At 36.4% G+C, this 18,745-nt stretch overlaps 1 protein-coding gene across 1 annotated transcript in view; it reads left to right on the top strand.

The window, feature by feature from the left end:
* Positions 1-18,745, top strand: part of KIF6 (kinesin family member 6) — a 139,630-nt gene that overhangs the window by 100,908 nt on the left and 19,977 nt on the right. The window contains exon 16 of the mRNA XM_042885015.1: positions 9,169-9,219. Coding sequence (XP_042740949.1) covers positions 9,169-9,219 — 51 coding nt within the window. The remainder of the gene's footprint in view (positions 1-9,168; positions 9,220-18,745) is intronic.

The following is an 18,745-nucleotide window of genomic DNA, read 5'->3' as shown; positions in this document are numbered from 1 at the left end:
TTTACTTAGAGTTTTCTCTAGAATAACTAAAACCAAATGGACCAGGCTCATCGGATTTAATCAAGTTATGAACTGCCGTGACTATAAACTGGAAAAGTACCTCTCAGAAACAGATTTTTTTCTTGTAGTCTGTCTACAGACTGAAAAATCTTAATATTGCTGGAATTATGCTGTTTTTCTGCTTTGTTAGGCTGATATGTTCTGATGAAGTCAGTTGAATTTGCTCTTTAAGAGAAGTCTTAATATTCATAACTATATTATTGTTTTAAGAATATTTCTATAATATTTTTGCACAGAGTTGTCTTTGATCACGTCTTTATTTAGTACTGGGTGTTCTGAGACTGTAGGAGTGAAGAGTCAAGATCTCAAAGTCTGGAAATAGTAAGCCCATTAGTTTATTCAGGGATGCACTTTTGAAGAATTTTGCTTTTAGTGCTTGTGAAGAGGCATAAATGTTGTTTCATAGGATCTTGTAATTCATTTTCACACCGGGTCAGCATTGATGCAGCCTTACAGTATATTTGCACATACATATATGTACTGAAATAGAATAGCTATTTTTTCCCCAATCAACATACTTTTTAATTGTGTAGAACTGTAGAGTGATGTAATCACAGCTGACTGTGAATGTTGCAGAAGTGTAATCAATAGTGCAGGGTTGTATTTTATGATGTTCTCATGCACTTTTGTTAAGGCTTGAGAAAAGACTTATTTTCAGAGCTGCTGGATCTCATTGTGCAAGTTATATGCAGTCAGGCTGCAATTTCAATTGCTGAGCAATTCAAAAGAAGGCCTGGGCTCATCTAAAATATGATGTAAATATAGTACATCTTTACAGAAAGCTATTTAAGGTTTGACTGGGATGTTAATATGCATCTAAAACAAACAAAGGTTGCTGCTAATGAGCTTGGTATAATTATCACAAGTTACAAGCAAGAAAAACAGTAGTCATACACCCATTCTCACTCAGATCTTGTCCCCATCGCTTCAAAAATCTGATTTCTTCAAAACATGGCAGCATATCTAAGATTATACTTTCTTGTCCATATATCATTGCTTTTCAGTGATGCTTCCTTGGGCCAGCTTAATATTGAATTAATGAATAAATTATGCAACAGAGCAACAGTTTCCACATATGCATCATTTCTGACTCCTTTCCAGTACATGGAAGGAAGATATATTCGCAGAATATTTATAAACTTTGAACAAGATCTAAAAACAGTCTTAGGCATCCAAGGTATAGCTTAAAGGAAATTTAGGCAACTAGATTCAGGAGAGCTATCCAGAAAATTAGAACAGTGTTAGTCTACCTCAGTTCCTGCAATGCAAACTGCCTTTGCTAGTGCATGCAGGAGTATTACTTTCATTGGCTGAGCTGATCATTCAGCAACCTATCTTCTACCCACTGAGAATCCAGAAATTATTTGTCCTTCTACTGAAGTGTCCTGGAGAGTATTTCTTGATAAACATCCACGCTTAGTTTAAAATGTTTGGCAGCACTGAGTTTGACTTTAAAAAATAAAAATAAAAGATGGGTAGTGACAGCCCACTTTGGGATGATAGTATAAAGATCTGAGTATTTGTTTCTAAATTCAGAAAGCATCCAAGTTCTGAACTCCAGTTTCAAAATGTTGAACTGCATTCCAGAGCATTTAGTGTTTGTTGTTGGTTAGCCCAGATATTCCAGTATTGTGTATGCAAACTGTTACGAATTTATGTGCACTAGCCACTTCCCATATTGCTTCCTATAAAGAAGAATTCTCTGCCTTTGGGTAAATGGGCACTGAGGTACATTATATCAGTCCCGAAATTTAGATAAATGGGACTTGGGCTCAGCAATTCAGACCTAAAGAGCCAAAGGCAGTCTGCAGTAAAAGGAAGAGAAAGGTCAAAAATGTTATGATCAGAAAGAAAAATGAACACAGTTTCTGAACAGTTTTGCTGTTTAACATTACCAAACTATTTCTTTGTGTGTACCAAAAAAAAGGTAAAAAAGGTTAAAAAAAAAAAAAAAAAAAAAAAAAAAAACTGCTGAAAAAAAAAAAAGCCTGTCTGATAAAGAGTGTTATGGAAATGCAGACCAAATAATGAGCAGTTACAGAGGTGATCATCGATGAGAAAGTGGTAAGCACTCATCTTAGTTAAGAAAAATAAATGTGATATAATCTAGCCAAAACTAACAAAAGAAATGGAGAGAGCAGGGAGTTGATACACAAGATAGAACTGAATACATAGAAATGAGAACAGAATTTAGAGGACCACTGAGTGGCTTAAGAAACAACCAAGTGCAGAGTTATCCTACAGTGTGTGACAGAGAAGGCTGTTTCATAAGATTTCTGTTTATAGATTTAATCATGTTTGAAGGAATTTGAAGTGTTGACGTAAACTGTTACTTTCTCTGCTGAGTATTGCAAAGAAAAGAATTTCCCATATTCTACATCATGGTCAAATGTATACATTTGAGTCCATGATATGTAAATTTGAAAGAATTAGAGTATATTAGGAAAAGTGTACATTTCCAAAAGTATTTGCTCATATGCTGAGTGTGGACTATGGCTGTATTTGACCGCAGATTTGACCTGAAAGTCAGAGTTGAGCATCCAACTCTCAACCTGTTGTTTTTCCAAGTTTCTCTGACGAGTTCTACAAGATATCATCAGCTACCTTGCTGGCATTTCATACGTTGCAATTAACTTGAAAATGTTGAAAATTGTCATTAAATGTATTCTTGTGCTGAGATGCCAGACTGTGCTGGAATTCCCACAACACAGGCAGCTGCTTGCTTCTACCTGCTCTTCTGTGCAGGCAGAAACCTGTGACAGCAAATGTGGAGAGGACTGGAAGGGAGATAGGGAAGGAGAAAGGGGAGCCAGTTAAATCTTAGATTGTTGGAGATGTTTCTTCAGTCAACAAAAGGCAGAAATCCACTACAGCAGGTAATACTTACAATATATTACTCATGTATTATCGTTAATATACTTTTATTGTTGATGAGGTCTGTGTTTTGTACCTTGAAAAATATCTTGGCTATAATCCGGAGACTCTGAGTGTTGCAATCATGGTTCTCCTTTTATGATGCCTTGGAGAACTTTCTGAAAGCTAGGACTTGTCATTTTACATGGGGATTTGGCCAGCCCTGTATCCCAAAATACATCACTTACATCAGAAACAGTGTTGAGTCAGATTACAGATCGTTTTTTCTCCCCAGGTTGTTCTTATAGAACTTTTTGACCCATTTTTTTCAACACATCAGGACAGAGGTTATAAAGAAGAGTCAATTTTCCCTAAATGATTCTTTGGGTCAAAGAAAGGCTGAGCAGTTTGCCTGCTCTTAGTGTGGTGGGTTGCTGAGGTACAACAGAATTTTTTTTTTTGTTCTGTTACTGTTACAACATATAATTATTATCATAGGTTTTGTTGTCATAAAATTTCAGCACCCAATTGTTAGAAGTATCTAACACATCTGATAAGATTTCCCATAACTATCTCCATTTGAGGTTTCCATGTTCAAGAAATACTCCTTTCATGTATTTCCGTTTTAGTTCAATGTCTCCTACTTCAGTGTCTGATTAGAAATAAGATACTTTAAAAATCCTTTGTAAACTGTTGAAACTCCAGCCTCAAGCTCAGTTGAAAGTCATTCCTTACAAAACTTAAGGAAGTTATGTTATGGAATTTATGAGTACTGTGCCTCTAAAACCTACCTTACTAATGCTAAATATGAACTTCTATATGTGCTTATTCAGCAAGACTCCTCTTCCTCACATGGATGCACACAACTCTGTAAATCAAATGCAGTCAATTCAGAGGCGTAGTAAGTTTTCATAGCTGGCTAACAGCTGGGTCCAACTACATGTGTAGGGGCACTGCATTACAAACAGTGGGGCTGCTTACTTCCACAAGCCAAGACAGTGCAGCACTTGTTTATATCATTTGGCTTATTTTATCCTGATGATGTCCAAACCACTTAGAGATTTCTGGGTCTGTGCAAGATATCCAGGTGTCATGTGAAAAGAGCAGATAAGTTTGGCAGAAAATTAAACCCCATTGCATTCCAGCTTGTCCTCAGACATCAGAGGGGCTGGGGCTGAGCTTATATTCTGAACGGTCCCCAATTTGGCACTATAAATCTGGCCACGTTCAACATATGGCTCAGGAAAACTAGACTGTTTATTGGTTCCAGTAGTATCATCAAGTCCCCAATCCTGCAGGATGATCATGAGGTTTGGCCATGGGACCTCCACCCTACTCTGCACTCTATTATGTTGTTTTTTTTCTTATTTTCAGTATACCTGTTAGTCCCTAGTGATTGCTAACAGCAGAGATCTCAGGTAATGTTACTTAGGGAACCATCCTGAAAGAGATTATCCACCATACTCCACTCTGGAGTATGTCCACCTTTAAAGAGGTAGACATTTCAATAGGTCATCTCTGGTAAATATTTCACATAATCCACCCTGAAACTATAGTCACTCAAACTTCACAATATGTGGAAGGAATTGGGTAAGTTATATGCTGTCTATTAGGATTAGAGCTCACGGGGCTCTCAGGCTGTTTGCTATTTATTGGATGAGATGATTGACTCATAGTTCCAGTATTTAGCAGAATCATCTTATCAGTCCTGAGCAAGACCTTAAGATTAACAGCCAGGCCAAAGGAGGAAGTTGGATAGGAGGGAGCATACCATCGCACCAGGATAGCCACTAGATAGAGAAGGAGAAATGCTCTCTTTATCAGTCTAACTACACTAGAGCAACATGCAGAAAATCTCAAAACATTCCCCAGTCAGCATGGTTTTGTCATGGGTGAAAGTTGTGTAAGCATTTCAGCTAGCAAGTCAGCTGTAGCTCTGTTCTGCACTATGCCTTGAAAACATAACCTCAGTTGTATTAAACAGTTGTGATTTTTGGAGACTCTAAACAGAGATCTAATGTTTAGACCATATAGCATAATTAAAGACTCAGTATGCCCTGGAAGGTGAGTTCCAGGAATGGGACGTTTCCTGAAGAATTAAGAGGAGGTTCTGTTAGTTATTTTAAGTTAAAACAAAACAGATTCAAAGATGGAAAAAGAAAGAGATGCACTCTAAGCTGTGAAGATTTCAGGATCTAGAAGATGGAATGACTTCAGCTAAACGTAGATTGGAAAATGCAGTTAAAAAAAAATAGCAAAATATTAAGAAATAACAGTAGATGAGAGATTGTTGACAAAGGCTCAAGCCTGTCAAATACAAAGTCAAAAAATACTCTGCGTAAAGATAAGGGTCAATCCACAATATTAACTGCAAATATTCTTAAAGAGGAAGTGTGAATTATATGTGTACTCTTTGCTTGTCTGGTATTCTTTAAGTTGGCAGCCTTTGAAGCCTTAGGATAGTATTATATGGAACATATATTATATGGAACATCTGATTAAACATATGAGAAGTTTTAAAACCTGTAATGTGGACTCAAGTGAAGCCAGAAAAATGTACACTTTTAAATCAACATTTTTTTTAATTGCAACACATTCATTTTTGTATTGGTTTGAAATATATAGAGTATTGTCAAAGCATTCGCTGTCTGAAATTAACTGGAAGATAGTTTTAGATCCTGGAAATAGTCTAGGGTAACACAGAGACAAAAAGTTACAGGAGAGCTACTCTATTCAAGCTATTGATTCTGTTACTGATTAGTATAATTGGATACTTCTCTCTGCTTTATTTCATTCCTAATTAGACTTCTCTATTCCACTTTGTTTCCATTTTACCTCTTTGCTTTTGTCTCTTGTCACAAAGCTGAAGTTCTATGTTGCCAGTTCATCTCTTTTCCATACCTCGGGATGGTACATGTGTCCAGAAACACGGTCCAAAACCAACAGATTTATCACAGCCTAAATGACAGCTGGCTGCATGCTGAGTAAGTTCTTAAATTCACAAAAACTACATTTTTGCCAAAACATGCAAAGTTGCAGCATTGAAGATTTTATTGGGATTGTTATCTTCAAATGAAGAATGACTCCACTGGAAAAAAATATATAAATATTTAATATTAACTTCAGACATCCTTTTAGCTTCTTGTTTGGTGAAACTTCAGAAAACATAATTAGCCATATATTGAGAGCTATTTGCCAAGTATAAATCCAATTTTTGCAGAAGATATTTAAGCACTAGTTGTCCACAAATTTACTCTGTTGGAATCACAAGAATGTTTTGTTTTGTTTTTGAATAACAGTGTTATTCTTCATATTTATTTGGGTAAATATTTGTATATATGAAGGTTTTAGAACTGGCAGTACTAAAGACTGAAATCTTCCATTTGTTTACATGGGAAGATCTGTGCAGGCAGAAGGATTTGAATAATCCCCTAATTGTGTCACTTACGAACTTCAAACGTTGCATTGGGATGATGATGTTCTCACAGAAAGAAAAGCAGAGCAGGTCAGGAACATTCACTCTTCCCCACAGATATTTGTAGTGAAAACAGAGCGAGATTACTCTAATCGAAAACACAGACAGAAATGTTAACTTTTTGTTAACATAAGTAAGAGTTTCTATGTGAAAACTAGAGGGCTTCCCTCCTCCCTCCAAATCTCCCCCGCCCCAAAAAAAAAAAGGAAATCTAAATAAACGGTAAAATTTCAAATTAGATTAAAATCAACTGAAAGATTAAATTGTACCTGCCTAAGTAGCGGTATGGAATTATAGTCAGGTGCCTCGTGATACCTTCTCATCTTCTGAATAGGATTTCAGTTTAGGCTACTTTTCCCAAAATAGAATAATTGCTTCTCCTCAGGAACTTTTCTGTGAAATGAGTTCAGTTTATGCTGCCCTGAGTAAGAAGTTGGGTTTATTTGAATCAGATAAATGTCACCTTTCTATTCCTATTGAACAAAAAGTAAACTATCTTGCTATAAGAATGGTAAGATTAGATTTTTATTTTCCTAGCCAAAGAACTTCTCTTTGGGTCCTCTCTGACTGTAAGTGGTCTTGTTTGTTCATGAGGTCATCAGATTTAAGGACAAGATGTCTTTTAGTGTTATGGTCCCTGTCATGGATGGAGCAGAAGTGAAGGCTAGAAGAAAAGGAGGGAGAGCGTTTGGGGCATTACGTGCTGCTGGCAATAAAATTAGGGTTCCTGCATCCTCTGTGCTGTCTGTCTCAGCTGTACTGGCAAATTAGAGGTGATGAAAAGTGAAGCTTCTTGGCTGCTTCATTTTAAAAACAACTCTTATATTCTATTTTCACGTATTTGTATTGATGGCATTAAAGTCACGTATTGACATGATAGAGAACTTCACATGTAAGTCATTCTCAGCTCACTTTTAATAAATAGCATGTTTTACTTACTTATAACTCCTTTTCTAATAACTCCTATCTTATGACTCCTATTTTTTTTTTTCTAAATGTCAGTGACAATGTGTTTTGCAGCTCACAATGCATGAGAAAGGGATGTATTAAGCTGATACATAAAGATACATGTGTGATAGGTGAATACATGATTTTTTGAGCAACCTAAGCTAAGATCAATCCATTGAGATAAATCACAAGATTGCTACAGATTGGTTCATAAATGTCTCATGGTTCAATATACAGTAACATTGCTGTGGATATTAATTTCCAGGAACAAAAAAAGCAATCTGGGGGGAAAAAAAGGTATGGTTAATGTCCTTTCACTGAGTATTGACTTCAACCTAGTTGCTCTATAAATCTTTCAAAGCACAAATTCCCTAAGTTTGGATCTTTCAAATTGGCTTGATCTGTAAAAATGTAATCCAGTTTTATGGGTTTTAAAATTTATTTCTAATATTTTGTTTGTTTGTGATAGCTTTAAATGGGGAATAATTCTCTGGTATCAGTAGAAATAATTGAAAACAGTATAACATAATGTGCAGCAAAATGGAAATCTACAATATCATTTTTATAGCCAAAGAGTAGGTAGGATTTTAATGGTTTTGTTTTTGTATTTTGTGTGTTGTATTTTTTCATAAGACATCCAAAACAACATGACTTAATTGCTACATTGTTATATTCTGAATACAGTACCTATTCCACAGTGCTTCTAAACATCAAAGAAATATTCTCTTATTTCTCTGACGTTAATTAGCCATAATTCTTTAGTATTTATACAGCAGTTTGATCCTTGTGACCTGTGAATTTAAATGTTCTTTTTTCATTTTCCATTTAAACATTTGACAGCTTTTAATAACTTAATTTGTTCTGAAAATATTTTTACTTCAGAATACATACTAATATGATATAAATAATAATCAATCTAAAGAAAAAACATGAATCCTGCAAGGCCTTTCTTTTTCTATCCCTAGCATCCAGATGTACAGATTAGTAGAGACAATGAACAAGTCTCAAAAATTTGAGAGATATAATCCATTCACACACAGAACACAAATACTGCTGAAATTGCACATTTAGGGTTATGTTTTTCCTCTATTAGTTCCATTACTATCAATGAATAACGGCTTCCCGTGTGGTAATCTAATTATGGTTTGAAATAACTGGTGAACTGGACCACTGTCATGGATCAAGGAGGAAATTAATTATAGGAGGGTAAAAATGAAATGTAGGGGGCATGGGATCCTAACTGGAAATAATGAAATAATGAAATTCAGTCAAGTTTCAATTGAACGCTTGTGACATCTGCACAGTGAGTTCTGTTGAGCAGTGGAACTTGCAGAAGCTCTAGCACATGGGATATTTAAAACTGAGTTGGACAAACATGAAGAAAAAAAAGACTGTTGAGAACCAATTTTTCACTGGCAACGAGGTGGACTGGATGATCTAATATCTCATTTCCACTCTTAGCGTCTACAAGTCTGTTTGAAAAAATACTTGGAATTCTGTATGTTTTCTAGCCTCACTTGGACTTCTTTTGTATCTAGCAGCAGGAGCTCATTATCCTGTGAATGTACTTGACAGTAAATAGCTTCATTTTCAGTCTTTCTTATTGTACAAAGCTAAATTTTAGGATATGTGGAGTCAAATTTTTGCCCTAATCTTGAATACCTGCTTACTTGCAACAGCAAAGAGAGCTCAGCAAATTAGTTGTCCTGGGGATCACAAGATCCTTAAACTAGCCAACTGCATGTGAAATTTCTGATGATGGGAAATAAGTGATGACTTCATTATATTTTTACATTTTAAAACTAACTATCTGTATTTTGTTTCCTTTGCAGACCATCTGAAAGGAGAGGTAACACGGCGACATATTCAAAGAGCTGCTCAAGGTAAGACAAAAGCACTCAGAAGCAACAAGTTATCTCCCCAGGCTTAATCTGATTGTTGAGCAGATTGTACTTTTTCAACAGTTCATGTCATTATATTTCTATATTCCGTGACATAAAGGATGCAGACTTTTTGAGTTTTGCCAGAGATTTGGTTCAAAAAGCATCTGATTTTATGTATGGTGAGGAAAATTATGCAAAAGTTTATTTGTTTCATATTGGATTTGTTATTACTTTCTGGTTTTTGTTTTTGTTTTGCCTTACTTGTGAAAACAATCTCTTTAGGTTGACCAACACAGAAAAAGAGAGGTCTGAGATCATAGAGTGATAGAATGGCTTGGGGTAGAAGGAACATCAAGTGTCATCAATTTCCAACCCCCCGCCACAGACAGGATATTTGCATTTACATTTTTTGTGCTTTCTAATGACTCTTTGTTTCCCACTGGTAGATATTGATTTGTGCTGAAGCTGAGCTTCTAGTTAGGCATGTTGCCACTGTCAACCTAACATCCTTTTAAACTTTCTTCATTCCAGTCGGTACTGAAAGCATATACTGGTCATTTCTTTCACATCTAGTTATAGAAGTTGAAAAGCTATTCCTTTCAGCTTCTGTTGACACAGCTGTGAAGCTAAAAATGTCTATGCAAGTTGTTCACATACGTGTAAAGTTATCCAAATTTGGCTTAAGATGCCTTAGGTGGACTCCATGGGTTTTGTACTGAAAATAGCCTAGTAGTGACTATATGAGAATTCCACTTTTGGGACAGTAAACTGCAGAAAAATGTGTATTGCTGGGGGCAATAACAAGTTAAGCCCACCTCACCTAGATCCTGGGTTCACTGTTGAAGCTTTTCTATGTCTCTCTGGATGGCATCCTATCCTCAAGGTCTTATACGTATTGTATAGTAATTTCTTAATACATAGACATTTGTGTTGCAAATGCTATTTTCATTCAAAGCTGGTTTTCATAGAATAGTAGGCATAATTTTTTAATGTCCTTAGGAAATGACAGAGTGATGACCTTACTAGCTATTCACATTGGAAATATTCTCTTATATTATCTCCTAGCATATTCCACAACGGTGCAGGAATCTATGTGCTTTTTGCATTTGTTTTGAGCATTGCTCTCTACTTACCATCACAAAGTCTGGACTGCACTAGGTGTTTTCCATACTTTTGTTTCTCCTTAATTAGCCATGATTTTAAATATTCTGGAAATTGTGACAGTATTTATGATATGAGATGGGGAAATACTGTCCGCTTTTTGAACGAATGTTTCTCCAAGGAGTAACAAGTGTCAAGTCTCCCAGAGACTTTCTTGATGACTAGAAAGTGATCAAGATATTTTTAAATAAAAGCAGCCTGGTAAAAAGGATAATTGAGACTCCGTTGAAATTCCAAAATGAAATAAAACACACCATTGTTTCAATTAGGAGCCAAGTAAACATCTTCCAGCTGCCTTTTTTTTCTTAACTTAGATCATATTATGGTTAAAACTCTGTTGCAAGCTATTCTACTTGGATTTTGAAGAGTATAGATCTGTTTCTTCTGTGGCTGTGTTTGAGATGTGAATTTCTCATTTACTGAAGGACAACTCCACTAGTTAGCCCATCCTTCTTAGCTCTCTCTTATAAAGCACCATATGCTGTTAACAAAGGATGAAAATGGATAGGGAGTTGGAGGCAAGGATGTATAAGCATTGAATAATTTAGGTAAGATTATAAGGATTCACTCTCAGCATCACTTTAATCTTCGTTAATGATTAGAATGACTTATCATGCAGATATTTTATTCAGTAAGATCTTTCAGAGTAACAATCAGTCTGAAAGGACAGGACATGGTATGACTGAGTTGAAAATTATGATCTTTTTTTCTCACTCCTTTCCCAGTCTTTCTTCTGCTCTTTATTTCCTTTTCTACCTTCTCATTCATCTCCTCTTTCACTTTTCCTAAATCTTCGTGCCTTCTTTTTATTTCATTTTTCCATTCCTCTCAATTTCTACTTTCCTTCAACTTTTTCTCTCCACAGTATCATTTATTTTTGAATTTTCCCTCTTTTAGGGCTTGTATGATTCTTCCCCCTATCTTTTCACTTCTTTTTGCATGATTAACTGTATTTTTGGGCAGTATTTGAAATAATTTGTACAGAACACAAGTACTGACTGAGCAAAAACACTGGGTCACCAGCATGCTTCTGGGTAGAAAAGGTGGCAGAAAATGTCAGAAAGAAAAACATCTCCTGGGTTTGCAATGTTTTACAAGGTAAATGCATATTTTTTAGAAAGTCATTAGCTTAAGATGCTTTGAACTAGCACTTCAGTAAAACACTCTTCTGGTTTTGCTTCAATTAAATGTGATTTCAAATAGACAGGCTAATGTAATGTTATTCACCAACAGTGGGGAAAAAATGAATCCTAAACTGGAGTCATCTGGTGACTCAGGAAAATCTATGGCATATTGTACTGGGAATGCAGTCACCCTGGTAGAGCCAAACACAGTTTTTGTCTTTTCAACTGCACATCAAGTAGAGGCCTCTATTGGGTCAGCACAAGTTAGGAACTTTCATAACATGCACCCGATTGATATGCCCATATCAACAGAAGCAAATTTTCAAGTCACACAGCTGTTCTGTCAGCTTCACACTGATCCTGCAAACTTTATACACAGAAAGTTCAGGAATCTGGAACACTTGCTAAATGAAGGTGAACTGATGCAGCATCTCTAGCACCGCATGCCTTTTTTTTCTGTGCAATGTCATCGTTTCGTGTACAGCTGTCCGGAAAAAATTAAATCTGACATGAGTAAAGATGGCAAACATGGATCTGCAAAAGGAATATGCATCTTCTGTAAGAATTTCCACATAAAGGCCCAGTTTTGTCAACATTTTAGTTAGCAAAAAGTCTTATCAAGTTTATAACTTCGCTTCTGTAAGTAAGATTTTGTATTTCTTCAGATTTTCAAAAATATATTCCCAAGTTCTTTTCAGACAAAACTGCCTTTGAAACAAACAAACAAATAAACAAATCTGCTATTCCTCATGAAAAATAAGGTGACTGGGTGTGTCAAAAATAACAGGTATGTTTCAATTCAGAGAAATGTATGCCAAATCAAATGTATTTGATTTGTTATAGAGTTGCAAATGCCTGAGAGCACGAATTTGGGGATCTGTTGTTTTTACATTCAGATTCGCAACTCACATTTTTTTCAAGCAAATGTAGGGAGCTTTCTCTTGATCTATGGTCCCTCAATAGCCTTTTCTATATAATCTTTTCCTACAATTTCAAAGCTACATACCTGTTCTTAGGATATTAGCATTAGTTTATGCTGTTGTTCCTGTGTGTTATGTGCATCTCTGCATTGTGCTTCATTTTGCTTCCTTGCCTTTCTTCTGTTGGAACTGAAAGAACAGCATTATTATTATTATAGGTTGGAGTAGGTGATCTTTCAAGGTCCCTTCCAATCCCTGACATTCTGTGATTCTGTGATTATCAGAATAAGTCAGCTGCACCTCAAATGGAGGCCTCTATTAGGTCTAGGTACTAGGAACTGCTGCTCCTACTTCTCCCAAATGAGCTCTAGTCCATGCCACTAGAAAGTTGGTGTGACCATGGTTTGTCTCTTAAGTATATAAGGGATACTTAGGAGTTGTACAAAATGTCTCTCTGCAATAAAAGCACAGCAGCCTGAAGACCACGGAAAACATTAACGAGGCTAATAATTAGTAACTGTCAGGAATTCATCTTCTGTGATTTCTGTGAATGGAAAGCACAGAGAACTTCCAAACTGCTGGCTTGTGTCAGACTTAATCTCTTATTTCAGTAAACCCTTATTTAAATAATATGAGCTCAATTTCTTTCACTGCTTTACATCTTGTAACTGAAAAGCCATTAAACTTTCTTCATGTGAAGCAGAATCTTGATCTGTACTAATGTAATGAAATGAGGAGATGTTAGTGGTTTTAATCACAAAATGACAGGAGCTGAGCAAAGTGGCGGTCTGTGTTTTCCCACACAAGTCTGACACAAGCCATGGAGAATAATAGATGGCCTGCTTTAAAGCCATCATTCCTGGCACTCAAAAATGGTAACGTATATAGGCTAAAAAAAGATATTTGGAGATATAATCAGTTTGTCTGAGCTGCAGAATGTTAAGGGTTTTGCTTTGTGATAAGAGAGAAAAAAGAAACATGTCCCCACTACCAGTAGGTATCCAGGGATGCTTCCTAAAGCCGTGCAAATGGATTCATGCATTTTCTGTCCATAAAATATGCTATTTTTAGGAGGGAAAAAAACAACACAGTCAGTTTGCAATGGCCTCAGAATTAAGGATGCATTTCTCATACAAATTCACGATTTTTTATATGCAAAATATGTCAATGTGTTGTGTTTTTCATTAATTTCTGCTTGAAATCTCAAGCAACAGCAGCACTTCGGTAAAGGTTCGCTGCTCCCATGCATGCAGGGCATGGATTTTATTCCTACTATGACCTCTAGTGGTACCAAGGCCATTCTTTTTAGTGATGGGTTTTGTGCTTCTCTTTCTATACCAAAAGAAAGTAATCAGTAATGCTTTGCATTAAGGTTTATCTTATGAACTCTGACAGAAAAATGGTAAAATGATGTTTCTTAAAAATGATGAATTTTAACTATTGCTTGTATGAACATATATTTGTAGCGAAACAGGCTGAAAAATCAGAAATTATTGCAGAAATTTTAAAAAGGCAAATTATTTTTGCCTTTTTAAAAATATTTACCCTGACAGTGACAAATACATTCTTGAAGTTGCTTTTTGTAATTGTTTTAACATATTAAATGCTTTTAGGAAGGTTCACCAAATCATTTTTCAAGCAAATATTTATAATACTGATGAGCAAAGAATTTTGAACATTAAGTCATTACATGGAGTATTTTAAGAAGATTAGAAGACCTTTGTAGCTTCTTCTCATTGCAGTGTACTTAAATCTTTGCAGTTATTCCAGATTTGTTCCACAGGAAAACAGCATAGAACAGCATAGACTTTGGCCTCAGATAACTGTGAAGTTACACACTGTAACAGACCTACTCTCTTAGTTTCACATGCTTTTTTAGGCTTAGAATTAGTGCTCTCCAAGGCTAAAACTTTGAACTCTTGCAGAGCTTTTGTATTTCTGTATGTACCAAATTCTTCTGTAAAGATTACTGCAGTCAGGAAAAAGAAACAGGATTTTGAAGCAGCAGTGAGACAAGGGGCAAAACTTCCCTTGCTGTGGTACCTGAGGACTGTTGTCAGGTGCGTTTTGGGTTTTTCCCTGTATAGTGCATGAATGAATTTTAAAACTCTAGGACATTATTATAGTAAGAAGACGCTTCTTAAACCTGGCCTCAAGCTTAACCTGACCTCTCTTGCTCTGGATTTCTCTTCAGGTTTTTAAAAGGTATTCTGTAGCTTTGTTTGTTTCTGTGTATTTCTGGCACCCTTTCTAGCAGGTTTTACTAGATTCAGTGCTGAACTCTAGAGGCAGCTGTGAGTTTCCTCTTTCACCATATTCTCAAGAAAGAGAGCCTTACATCTCCAAAGGAAATCTTTCAAGAATGTTATTCTGCACTGCCTGAGATTATTTATGTGTTCCTATTAAGATTCCCTTATGATCCACTCATCTTCAGCTTATCAGATCTCTAAAAAGCGTAAAACACATATTTGGTTCAAGTTATATTTCTATTAGGAATCTGAACTTGTAGCACAAAAATTTGGTTCTCAGTTGTATTGACACAGGCTTTAGCAATTCCCGGTTGTTAGGACAGCTTGCAGTCTTTGTAAACTTTCTTGCAACAAATGTTTCTTCAACAACCCTAACAAGTTCAGTGTGAATAGCATTATTACCTACGTTGTTCTGAAAGTTATTCCTCCTACTTATTTTCATGAAAACTTATTTTCATGCATATACAAAGCACAATAAAACAATTTGATAGAGCAAATTCTCAGCTACCAAACACTATTTCTCACCACCGTTAATTACGCATTCTCACACCAGAGATGAACTAGAGCCTGCATGCTGTGCTCATACACATCTGTGCCAGTGGAGGCGTCTCACTGCACTGCTGCTGAAATGCACTACCTACCACCTCATTGTGCTCACATCCACTGTTTGGACTCCATAAATGTTCAGCAAGCATTGATGAATGTCAATGGGTACACTTTTTTCTCATGGAGGAGTTCAATTCCACCCCTTTGTTTCAAACTTCCATGTCAGAAGGAACTGTGTCAGACTGCCCCTCTACTGCCATCTGTTGCATGACAATAAAATGTAATGGAATATTGGCAGGAAGTTTCAGCCTCAGTTGCATACCACCAACATCCACCTCTGATGTTGCAGGCCAACACAGTGAAATAGGAGGAATTACTTTCAGAGCAGGCCCTGTATTGAGAGACATCCCCAGGTGAATAGTATGAAAACAGAGTCTGTAGATAAAGCTCTTAGCTCGCTATTTTGGTACTAAAATCAAAGTATTAGAAAGAATACAATGTGATTACAGTTATGAATTAAGAGAAGTCCTCAGAAAGATTTGCAAGATTTCCATGCACAGAGTTTTTCAAGGCATGATAGAGTACCAATTTGATTTAGTTTTCACCTTACCTTGAGTAGGTAGCCTCCCAAAGTACCTCCCAGAAAGAGTGATCTGGTAATTCTAACATATAATTTGAAGCAATAAGATAAAGGAAAAGGAAATTTTATGCACACAGTCTACTGCACTTAGGCAACCTGCTTTGGCTCCAGTACAATTCAGCAGCTTCTCTCATTTGCGTCTAAAAAGATGGTAGAACATCTAAGAGTAACTTTCAGTTTTAGGCACAAACTTCTTCCTTCTGATTCCAAAAATTTGCAAAAATATGTACATACATGTGGGTATGTTGGTCAGCAGGCTAGTTCTCTATTGATAAAATTTGAGCTATGAGAGTTCTTTGCCTGTATAACAAACAAACGTTATTTAATCTAATGAATTACAGACAATAAATGAAGCTCTTTTCACATCTGTATTTCCCTTGATTTTTTTCAAGATAAAGGTAAAACCTACCTTTAAAAAATGTAAAAACTTCCTATGAGTTAAAGAATAATAGAAGATTTAATGTGGAATTTGATGTTTCAGAACAAGCTGCAAATCTGATGCAAAGATATTTGCATCAGCATTATTCATTTTGCTGTAATGATGAGAAGAAATTCTTTGCCCAAAACTTTTCAAAGGATAAGATCAAATGAAAGTAATGATTTGGAACAAGTAGTTGCTGTTGATTTCCCATGAATGTGCAAAGGCTGAATATACTTTTCCAGTTGAGAATCTTGTGGATGAATTGTGATCATTTCAGGTTATTGGGATTATCTCTTCTCAGAGCTGGCAACTACCAGGACATTTTAATTGAGCTTAATATCCTTTTCTTCACAGGACACAGTAAAGATCTGTGTGAATGATGAGAAATATGTAAATATCTCTTTACTTCTTCTTGTATCTTCTTGAGTTAATAGCCTAACACAGAGAGCCTCACTGTTTGGCTCCTGCAGCTGTTGGGCACATACTAGCAGAAGTATGGCACTTAGAGTGGGGTATGAAGGTGGCCAGCATAGACAGAAGGTCCTGAAAACACATTCCAGTCCCCCAAACCACTTAAGTTGAGTATGCTCACGTTAGCAGTGGTATATTCCTAATATCTCAGCTTCATGATAAGCAGTCACATTCAGAAGCATTTTCCAATATTTTCTTTCAAGAAAAACGTAACATAGCAAAGAGACTTTTTCTTTTCTTTTCCATGAAAGCTTTTGAATGTTGTAGAAATGAATGTTAATAAGGTCTCAAAACTGATGAATGATAAATCATACCACTTCTTAGGAGGTAGGGAAATATCAGGTAGGTATGTGTCTAATATTATGAACAAGATAAGTGATGCAATAAATAATCTTATGCAATCTAAAGGCAAAATGCATTTAGTAAGTGGAAGCAAGAATCCAAATTCGTAGGTGTTTCCTGAATATGACACAGTATATTACTCTTCCACTACATCAGCTGCCATGTATGAAACACACTAAACTTGAAACTTCTTTTTTAATTCACTGTAAAGTTCACTTGTATATTTGGAAACCAATAGAGATCTTCTAGCCACAATGGTTTTGTAAGAAACTTTGATGGCTTGAGTGCAGCTGAGGAGAAAGCAACAGCTTCTTGTTTCATGTGTTGTGTGTATTTTAAGGAGCACATATATGGATGACTAGTTGCAAAGAAGAGAGTTAAGGGAATTGGTATGTGAATCTGTATTTAGCCAAAACAGTTCATAGAGACTGGAAAAAAATATCTTCACTTTCCATGTGTGCATTGAAAGTCAGTTATTTTGAGTGAATATTAAGCAAGTAGGACAGTAAGCAATACATCTGGAGTACCTAGAGAAGAAGCATACTGATGGGCATTTTTGCTAAACTCAGTGACTAAAATACAGATGCCTTCAACCCTCTAAGCATGCACATTTATAAAAAACTGAAAATTGGACACTTTACTTCAATGTATACTTAGAATCATAGAACTATAGATTATCCTGAGTTGGAAGGGACCCAGGAGGATCACGGAGTCCAACCCCTGGCTCCACACACCGCCCAAAATTCGAAACCTTTCTCTGAGAGCACTGTCCAAATGTTTCTCAAATTGTAGCAGCTCATTCCCACTGCCGTGGGCAGCCTGTTCCATGCCCACTGATGCCTGGTGAAGAACCTTTTCCTAACCCCAGTGTGACCCTCCCCTGACACAGCTCCATGTGATTTCCTCAGGTCCTGTCACTGTCACAGAGTGCAGAGCTCAGCACTGCTCCTCCATTCCCTGTGAGGAGATGTATGCTGCCGTGAGGCCTCTCCTCAGCTCCTCTGCTTTGGGTTGAGCAAATCAAGGGACCTCTGCTCCTCACACACCTTGCCCTTCACACGCTTCACCATTGTTGCAGCCTTTCTTTGGACACTCCCTAATTCTTAGGGCCACCTGGCTGAAATTTTTAAAGGTTTCTTATACTAGGATTAAGGGTAAAGTGCTCTAAAACCAACATCATAAACTATTCCAGACATGAGGGTATGTTCTGATGGGTTTCGCTGTGCATCCTCATCTTTGCTTTGTATAAGGTACACAGTGTAGTAACTGGTGGCAAAGAGGTTGTCATGGCCTAGAGGAGGAATAAGAAAGAAGAGCATGAAAATTCCTTGCAAGATGATCCTGAATAGCAGCTGAAGGGTAGCTCTTTTTTAAAAAGCCAAAATAACAAAGTATGATGCACTTTGAAAGCACTAAAGCCTGAGTTTGCCAAAAAGCTGCAAAGCTGATAAATAAAGCAGTAAAAATACTAACTGGATACTGAAGTCGATTCTAAATTTTGTTACTTCAAGTGACTATAAATTTAAGGAGATAAACACAAGAGTATTCAGTGAAAAAAATGAAAATCTTTCTCTGCAAAAGCACAGCTGGAGGGCAGGGCACAATGTTATTTGAGGCACAAGTACAATAAATCCCTAGGAGTTTGACTTCCA

This window comes from Lagopus leucura, unplaced genomic scaffold (assembly GCF_019238085.1).
Source record: "Lagopus leucura isolate 7727_CA_CO unplaced genomic scaffold, USGS_WTPT01 Super-Scaffold_73, whole genome shotgun sequence".
Taxonomy (NCBI): Eukaryota; Metazoa; Chordata; class Aves; order Galliformes; family Phasianidae; genus Lagopus; species Lagopus leucura.
Note: the sequence above shows the minus strand (reverse complement) of the source record. Positions and strands in the feature narration are given on the sequence as shown.